Source organism: Nicotiana tabacum, chromosome 22 (assembly GCF_000715075.1).
Source record: "Nicotiana tabacum cultivar K326 chromosome 22, ASM71507v2, whole genome shotgun sequence".
Taxonomy (NCBI): domain Eukaryota; kingdom Viridiplantae; phylum Streptophyta; class Magnoliopsida; order Solanales; family Solanaceae; genus Nicotiana; species Nicotiana tabacum.
This window is the reverse complement of record NC_134101.1, coordinates 119,314,227-119,324,137: the sequence shown is the minus strand read 5'-3', so window position 1 is coordinate 119,324,137 and position 9,911 is coordinate 119,314,227. Positions and strand designations below refer to the sequence as shown.

The 9,911-nt window shown below is 31.3% G+C and overlaps 1 protein-coding gene across 1 annotated transcript; it reads right to left on the bottom strand.

Moving 5' to 3' along the window:
• Positions 1-2,043: 2,043 nt before the first annotated feature.
• Positions 2,044-8,054, bottom strand: LOC107811538 (uncharacterized). The gene is made up of 3 exons (XM_016636495.2): positions 7,347-8,054; positions 3,577-3,762; positions 2,044-2,518 (listed from the first exon to the last, which is right to left on the bottom strand). The coding sequence occupies exons 1-3, from the start codon at positions 7,935-7,937 to the stop codon at positions 2,225-2,227; spliced, it is 1,071 nt and encodes a 356-aa protein (XP_016491981.1). The 5' UTR covers positions 7,938-8,054; the 3' UTR covers positions 2,044-2,224.
• Positions 8,055-9,911: the final 1,857 nt, after the last annotated feature.

Sequence of the window (9,911 nt, the reverse complement as noted above, 5' to 3'; positions counted from 1 at the left end):
GATCTTCCAACAAAATAATATACGAAGCGCTACAGTTGGCTCACACTATCTTTGCCATCTTAGACATAAATTAATTAGCTAGCATATTTCTGGCATAAATTAGGCTTCGTGCGTGTGTCAAACACGAGCACGAAAAATGTTTTAGTGTAAAGCTAATTGGTCGCGTCACCAAATTAGTACATATAATATGAGCATTAGAACTAAATTAGTGAGTGCAAAATACAGGTGGCTGCCTAACCTAATTTTGAACCAACTTCACTAATTAATCCGTTTGTCTTTACTATATAGCATTTCAAATATATTATATAAGTTCATGTATTCTTCAATAAAATTATAGGTCCCATTTGATTTTTGTTAATGCATGCCTGATAAGTGATAAGAGAACTTGCATATGTACTTTGGAATGAATAATGGTACTAAAAAGACCTTGCACCCCCTCCAAGTGTTGGTTAATCTCTAATGAACACCAAATTATATTCGAGGGATTGATTCTGAAGCGACTATACTTATTTCATTGCACCTCTGTTATATATGTCTTTGTCAATTTCGATCCATAACATGTGTAACTCGTCTTACCTATTCATTCAAACATGAGTGGATTTAAGGGGGGGGGGGGAGTGAAGTGATTATTTTAAGGCTAAATGGACGAGTAATCCATCCACAAAGTTGGATTAATTTGAGCTAAATTACTAATCCCATATCAACTACCAAAAATAAGAAACTCAAGTTAATTGGGGGAATAAATGGTTTTGAAGATGACATACTTCTATTTATTGATTGATACTATCTTCTGTTTCGTCCAAGCAGGATTCTAAGTATTGGTCATATAGGGTAAAATTTCTTTCGTTGTGGTTTATCAACCATTCTTGAATACCAAGATGGATTCTATACAAAAAGAATTACTTCTACCAAAGAAGGGTCCATAACTTGCCAATAATTTTCGTGCATACTAATGGTACTGTTCAACCGATCATTTGTCATCATTTTTTTGGACGTAGCGGTGATCCAATAATATAAGTAGGGATGTACAAACTGAACCAGAAAATCGTATCAAATCGAAAAGTCAAATCAAACCGTTTAAAAAATTCGACTAGTTTTGGTTTGATTTGGTTTGGTATTGAATAAAAAAACCCGAACCAAACCGACATATAAATATAGAATTTTTATATAGAATTTTCTTTAAAAAATGTCTAGAAATATTTGGGATTCTCTTGCGGGATATAATATTTAATAGTATAGTAAGTGCTACATATTTATTAACCTTAAATAATGGGTTGTATGATTACTTTCTCATCAAGTATTACTGAAATGCGTCAATCTCTTTGTTTTTTCATATTCATATCATATGTTAACATCTATTAAATTATTACTATATCTTTTGATCATTATTATTTAGGTATCATATTGATTTTTATGTTTAATTACTAAATTCAGTTAACCTTGAAAGTGTGCATCAACGAAACATTATTGTCATACGACTAAAAAAATAACTATTATATGTTACTAAGAAATTCTCTCGTAAGAATATTTTAATAGATAATATATTTGTCAATTTTTTATATTCTTACTAAATATATATTTACTTATAAAAAATTTTACAAAGTAAGATCGAAATAATATTTAAGTAACAAAAAAAACCCGAAAAATCCGACAAAACCGAACCAATCCAAACCGATATAGTTGGTTTGATTTGGTTTTGATAAAACCCGAACCAATCCGGTCCATATACACCCCTACGTATGAGTTTCAGAGGTGCTTTGTTAGACAGATATACATCACTTATTTCTTAATTAAAGATCATTATCATCTTAATAATATATAGAAATTAAATCAGTCACCGCTAATTAGATGTATCGTTTAGAAATAAGTCATTATTCCATGTCTGATGTCTTTCCCCACTAATGATCACCACCAAACTCTATTAATATCTTCTGTATCGCCTATGATATCACAGTAAAATTTAGGTTTGGTAAGAGATGACCGCCTAAACTAATAACGAGGGCATAATCAAGAGATTTTGCAATCATGATTTTGGAAGGCAAATTTGAGCCAGAAACACATATAATTTTGTATACTAATTAATGGATCTTTCAATGTCCTTTACAAAAATAGCGCATGACTAAGAAACTTAAAGGTCGAACCTAGCTCAACAACTAAGAGAAATCGGTTGATCCATAACAATTTCTCCTTGTTTTCTTTTTGCATAAACCTGTTCAAATTTGAATTAAGAAGTGAGAACAGTACAAGTGCTGTTATAAGCTTGGGTCCTATGTCTTTTATTATAAGAATTATGAAGAAGAAGGAGGCACTCGATTTGGTGATGAAATTTGGGTTTGATAAGACCCCAAACAACATGAAAAGTTGAACTAAGATGCACGCGTAGGAGCAGAGGCAATCCTTTCCCAGATTGGAGCATGTCTTGCATATTTCTTCCTGCCCCATACATTGCCTTCTCCCTTGTCCCTACATTTAGCTTGAAGTATGTTGGCCCATTGCTCCCTGCATATAGCTCTTCCCCCTAACAAAGGAACAGTGACAATGTTGTTACGGCGGGTTTATCTGATTCCAGTACTTTCGACTACAAATACTAGTAAATATGAACCCATAATTTTAAAACTACAATAGGTTCAATGTTAAAAACCTTAAAGATTTAATTGATAGTTTAAATTTTAAATCCGTCTCTAACATTATATAACCTCTTTTAGTATTTTTTTAACATTTGAATGACAGTTTAAATTTTGTTTTCTCACGTGTAAAAAATATTTACATAATTATATCACTTATAGAGTAAGTACAAGTAAATTTTTATGGATAAATATCATAATTGGGTAAAAATGATAATTAATTAAATCTATTATCATATGTTAAACTTATATAAACCTGTTGAACATGAGAAAATTGCTAGAATTTGCTTATTTGTCCCATGAAAGAGGAGCTCTAGTCCAAAATATCTCTCTTTTTTAAAAGGTTGGAGAAGAACTTTTGACAGCTTCCCTTTAGTTTGTTCGAGTTAAAAAGGAAAAAGAAAAGAGATGTAACAAAAACATGTTGCTGTTCTCTTAATTAAGACGTATTGTATGGATCATATATTGGTGTCAATTTTGACCCAAAAACTGAGCGACATATTTATTTAGTGACTAAAATGAGTGTAGCCTAATCAACCATCAAAGATGTTGGGCAACTTGGGCTGTATTCTTAGCCCAAATCAACTAATATGGCACTTTCTGTTGAAAAACAAAAAAGAGAAGGGCACACACATGATTTCAGAAGTACAATATAATTTTTAACAACTCAATTATATATATTGCTAAGTTCTAAAAACAAAGTAATCAGCAAGCTGAAAAGTATTTGAGATTATATGTTGAACTACTCTTAACTCATCTTGATCCAACTCATCATTTTATAATTCACCTATTGACTCTAGCTCATTTTAACTTATGCTAATTAAAAATCTTATGACCATTCTGAAAATCAAAGTACTTGGTTACTTTTTCTGATTAATTAGTTAAACTGCAGGTGCATATAATTGAAGTAAAAAAAAACATAAATGGTAAAACATAATTGATAAAACCTTACTTGTGCTGATATGAAAGGGAGCCTTCCAAAATACATTTCCATTGCAGGGGGGTGAATGTAAAGCCCAAAGAGCTTAGACTTGTTATCTATTTGTAAACTCATGGAATAATTGCATGTACGCATTTTGGTATTTACACCAGTTCCATCCACTCCCTCTCTTAATCCAAATTCACGAACACCGGCAATCTACAATAAAAAAAATTATTAAAGTAAAATACACTAAAAAAGCAAAATTTTATTAATGTAATACGTAGTTTAACATGTGATAGCAGATTAATTAAGAAATATTTGTTTGTTATTGACATGATATAAGCTCTACAAAATAACACTAATGCAAATTAAAGTAGTGACATCTGATAGACATTCAAAGAAGAAAGATTATTTCATTCACACTAAAATTATCAAATATCGGGTTTGACAAATAAGCTTGTATGCCACTCAAGAAAGCAAGAAAATGAATAGACAACACACTTGTGGCTTAGACAACTAAAATAGCAGACACACATACACATGTCAAACTTGCTTCACTATTCTTCATCAAAATTTCTTATTATCTGTACTAAAGATACTGAAGAACTGCAATTCAATGAAAAGGACAATGTATTTCCTTCATCAATCATTATATAGAAACATAATAAGTATTCTAGCATAAATATGGCGATGCCAAAAGTAAAAAGGATAAATAAAATGATACTTTAAGTGATGAGTGGCTAATGAGGATGAATTCCACAATTGTAAATAAAATTTTGTCAGATATGATACAGATAAAGCGGTGTTAGTAAGAATTAGTTTGATATAAACATTGGGTGTGAATAATTATATTTTCACAAATTAAAGGTTAAAGATAATGAAAATGTGCAAATATAGAAATATAATGTTTTCCGACCAAAATGAATATTATCCCATAAATCAAAGATATCAAAGAAATACAATGTCTTAAATATCTATATACTCGCGCTTAAATATTTATATACTTTTTGTCCTTTGACATGCTGAATTTGAGATAAATTCTCTGATTTATTAATTATATATATTTTTTTAAATTAGCTGTTCTACTTTCTATATTAGAAAGTTGGAACAGAAGTAAAATATATTTTTACATTTTTCCGCTCTTCTTTTATTATATCCAAAAAGTGAATGCTCACTTTTGCTGTAAAAAAAAGTCTCAACATTTTAAAAAGTCTAATTGAACTTAACGTTTTCCACCTTTAATTAAAAATAAAACAAAACTTATTAACTTGAATTGTCATGCCGAAACTTAAAGCCTTACAGCTTGTTTGGATGATTGTTACATATCGTTTCATAATATATCGTATCGTACTGTATTGTATTATATTGTATTGTATCGTTTGATAAATATAATATTTAAATATATTATGTCGTTGTCATCGTTTCATGATATCACGTACCAAGCAATATGAAGAATAAACTTGCAATATTATAAAGAAAAATTATGATACAGGGTAAAATTATTATATAAAAAGGTAGGGTAAATGATAAAATAAAATTATTTAATAATAATGAAGGGTGTGTGTCTGGTCACCTCCGGTAGCACGTGTCCTCACCATTCGGGAGAGAATGGAAGACAGGTGTTTAGAATTGTGGCATCAAAAATCTCGCACGACAAGGAAATCAAATGAAGTGGAAATTTTCCAAACAGTAACATAGTCTCTGGTAGATAAGTATGAGATTGAGAGAAAAACACAAGGTAACGATGCGACCACACCAAATCGGTTGTTACATAAAGTGGCACATTTCGTCGTTATATAACGACGGATTTAACGATATGATACAATAAAATTTAAGTAACAATCAAAACAAATATTGTATTTAAAGTAACAATACGATACAATACAATGGGTAACAACCATCCAAACAAGTTGTTAACGGGGCATTTGCATCTATACCCGCTTTTTGTGTTACGTTTTAACTTGTGCGCGCTTTGCAAAAAACATTGCAAGCGTACCCGCTTTTTCACATAACTTCAGCATACGGGGCTGAAGTAGCAAAGACAATCACACAAAACTTCAGCATTCTAGTAGTCAGGCCTGAAGTTCAGCTCAAGAACTGAAGTTTTTATTTTGTAACTGGCGAACTTCAGCTCTTTTGTAACTGGCGAACTTCAGCTCTAGAGCTGAAGTTTTTGTTTTGTAACTGGCGAACTTCAGCTCTAGAGCTGAAGCTTTTGTTTAGAGCTGAAGTTTTGGTTTTGTAACTGGCGAAACTTCAGCTCTAGATCTGAAGTTTTTGTTTTGTAACTGGCGAACTGAAGTCTGTATCTGAGGGAATCACTATTGTTTTTGGTGTTTCGCGGCTGATCAACTTTGATGTTGCAAGTACATTCACCTGAAATTCCAGGCACGAAGACTACAATGACAAGGCATGTTAATACTACAGCTTTATAGCAGTAAGAACAAACTTGGACATTGTGGTTATTCATGGTCAGATGAAGCTAAATAGAGGAGAAAAAAGAGGTTAAAAAATTTAAAGTGCCAGATTCTATGTTCTAAAGTATTCAAGAGATTGTGCAGATCCTTGCTGTTTTCTGTGGGTGTTAGAGTCCAGTTAAACAAAAAAAAATAGTACAAGGAGACTGGCACTGAGAGATCAGGAAGAAAGTGTTCATTTATAACGAGGAGGAGAAAGGGGGCTGAAATTATTTAAAAAGTGAGTATGAGTTAAAAGTTTAAAAAAAATAAGTATAAGTTAAAATGGGGGCGATTAAATAGGGGGTCCCATGCAATTTTTAGGTTGTTAACGGGATAGCTAAATTGGGATGGAAATAGCTTTTTCACTACTATAGTTCTTTAAGATAAATAGATAAATAGTATTTTACCTCTTCCTAGCTACCCAATTAGAAATATTCAGTAACTAAATATTTGTCTCTAATTTCCTTCTTTTTCTTTTCCCGAAATTTTGGCTCTAATTTTTGTTCTTGCTTACTCCATAGGCCGAATGTTTTCCCCTCGCTTGCCTAGTAAGTTTTAATTTTTAACCTTGAAGTTGCCCACGGAGCAAGCATGTGTCAAAAGTTAAATACCATTCCAAAAAGTGTCATATTTCTGCAATTGTTTGGTCGACCCAGCATTATCATGCCCAGTGGGCCTTGAGTTGAACTTCCTCAATGGGCCTCATGTGGAGTTTATATCGAGTTAGGGCCCTTCATACTTTCTCCGACCTATCTTTACTAAATGGGCTTTCAGTCAAAAACGCTAACTTGATACCTTGGTCTTTTTAATGCATTTACAAGAAATCTTATGTCTTTTCAACTTGAAAAGTTTTCCCTTTTCAATAAAACCATATGTCAATGGTTTTTCCATAATTCAAATAATGTGGTAATCCAACAAAATTCTTATTCTTATACTGGTATATTTTAATTAGGATCATCTAGGTCCTATCAAAAATCAACAAAAATGTCTTCTCCAAACAAACGATCAATCCAAATGTAGGTTATCAGGAATAGAACACAAAAGTTCTCCAAAAAAATTGAAACGCACGATTTTCTTCCATATTTTTTTTTGATAAAAGGTTTTTTTAAATGTAATCTAAAACCAAATCCCACGCCATATTATAATTTGGAACTCTAGAAAGAATGTCTCATAGATCATGTCTGCCTTTCGACTAGCAATGAAGGAATATAGTAATGATAAAATAATCAATAAATGACAAAAAAGGAATAAGAATGCGCTTCAATATAATGGAAAAAACAAATAGTAATAAGTAATGTTGAAATAAATAAGCTTAAAAGAAATATGAAAGAAGATTGTTACCTCAAGAGAAACCTTAGGTGGAGGGGGCTTTGTGGCAATGTAGAAAACAACCAAAGCAATTATCATACTCACAATAAGCCTCCAAGTTACTTGCAAAACAATCCACGGTGTCGAATTCGAATATCCCAAAGAAAAAAACCTCTTCCAATTTCCTTTCCCATAATAATAATCCTCCTCTTCATATTCATATTCATTCCCCTCTTCAACACTATTACCACTTTTCCCATGTAGCAATAATTTTGCACCGCAACGTTTCTCATGATCAATCTCAACGTTCTCATCATTAATTCCTGTTTCATGGCTCTGAAGCGAGTCGCACGATATCTTCTTCTCGTGATGTGAGAACGAGTGATTAGATCCACGAGACGAGTATCGAGAGAGAGCCAATGGACCGACTTCGGGTTGAGGGATTGGGGAATGACATACTGAAAACTCGTTACTATTATTATTTTTGTTGTTGTTATTACTATGTCGAGTGAGTTCTCCGCTATTTGCATGCGAGATAGTAGATGGACTTTGGACGAAATAAAGTGTATAAGGAGAATTTCGAAACAAGGCTTCCTCCTCTGAATCCATCCTGTAGTTAGCCATTGTTTTTGAGATGAAATAGGAGAGAAGGAGATGAAGAAGAAGAAGAGAGGGGAGTATGATTTCAGTGACGAGTGAAAGTGTGTGTGGAGGGTATTTTAAAACAAGAAAAATGCAAATTATAAAGAGACGTTGCTTTTGAGGTTGGCTTAGCTTTAATTACTTGAGCCATCATTACCCTGAGAGGCTGCAAGCCATATATCACATTGTGAAACTCAATGCTTTTTAAATTATTTATTTTTTAAAACTTAAATTCTTTTACTTCTCAATCCTTTTTCGTTTTTGTATTATTTAAGTGGATTTTGTAATCATAATTGTGTATTACATAAGTAATACCGGAAAAATATTATTACTCCTAAGTGGTAGTTGAAATTTAACTTTAAAAAAAACATCAAATTGAAAACGTCACGTACCAAATAAAAAAGAGTGATGTGATAATGAGGAAGGACTGGGTTACAATTTTACTTATTTTAAATATTGTTGTCTTTTTGTGGAAAATAACCAAAATTTGGTGTCTTCAAGAAAAAGACTGCTCCCTCTTAATCTTTGGATATTTTTTGGCTAGGGGAAATGGTAGCAAGGTTAAGGTAGACTGTTCATTTGCATTAGTTTGGCCACTTTTCAAAAATAATTTTTTTTTCCGAAAAAACTTCTGTATCTCAAAGTAGAATTGGGAAATAGTAGTTAATTCGAAAGAGATAGGTCAGACTAATTCTTTTACTTATCATTATTAATTAATTTCATAATTAACTGTATATACTGGAATATATATTCATGATCAGTTTTTAAGTATATTATAATATTTATTCTATTGTAGTAAATTAAAATAATATAGCAGTATATATATGTTACCAGATTATAAATATGTCACATAAAGTTCAGATTTTTTTTTTGGTAATTAATTAACTTTATTACCAATTGAAACATATATACAATACACAAAAAACTGCTTGTTGGACATCATGTCCCAACAGTCAGTCATAGCTCAAAAGAAGCAACAAGCCAAACAAACAAAAGCTACTCAAAAACCAAACTACTGTGGGTAACTATTGAACCTCTGTAATGGATCTCTTGGATAATGTGCCTAAATATTTGTAAATATGTAATTAAAATCTCAATATTTTGGTGAATGAGAAGAACAGAACTTCAATTTATAGAACTCCAAACTTTTTCCTATTAGAAAAAGGACTAGCTAAATATGGAAGCATTATATTTTACTTCTAAGAAACGAAAAATCCAACTATGATAAATATGTTATCCTTTCCTTCATAAGATAGGAAAACCAATTATAATAAGAAAATTTGGACAAACACTTATCACTCCTACCCCTACCATATATAGTGTAGCCCATTGTAGCTCATCCTCCCCGTTCATTGGAGGTAAAAGTAAAATATTTACTTATACGGTGCTTAAACTCGTTACAATTTTGAAATTTCATTAAAGCAAAAATGGCAATTAATCATTTAACACACAGGCTGAAAAAACTAATGATTCATTTGTCAAATAGTATCTCCTTCACATTACATTTTACTTCTATTTTTTTCGTTACGTACCTTTTTATATTTTGATCAAATTATTAATGTAAGAATCGAATTTTGTATAAGTGGTGTTACTCTTTAAATAATTTTTAGTTTGTATAAGTGGGTTTCGTCTTTTATGAAAATAGAATAGTGAAGAAAAACATCGACTTGCATGTGCAGAGTAAAATATTCTTCAAAAAAGTCATAACCCTCTATTATTTCCTTAAACTATAAGATTTCTTTCATGTTTTTCTAAAAGTGAAATGACTTTCTTGATAGTCAGCAGGGATTAAAAATAATTAATAGTGTCCAAAAATTATCAATAATCTTGATCGCTATGAGAAGGTTTCACGACATCAATTTTCAATAAAAACAGAAAGAAATTTGCTATTCTAACCATTAGTATAAGCTTTTCAATAAAATTTTAAAAATAAATTTATTTTTGATATTGTGTAAA

What these genes read in the sequence shown, in the direction of transcription:
- LOC107811538 (XM_016636495.2), bottom strand. Translation starts at nt 7,937, where the DNA reads ATGGCTAACTACAGGATGGATTCAGAGGAGGAAGCCTTGTTTCGAAAT. An exon ending in CACCTAAGGTTTCTCTTGAG is followed by an intron (nt 3,763 to 7,346) that starts GTAACAATCTTC and finishes TTTTTATTGTAG; the next exon opens with ATTGCCGGTGTTCGTGAATT. An exon ending in TCCCTTTCATATCAGCACAA is followed by an intron (nt 2,519 to 3,576) that starts GTAAGGTTTTAT and finishes TTCCTTTGTTAG; the next exon opens with GGGGAAGAGCTATATGCAGG.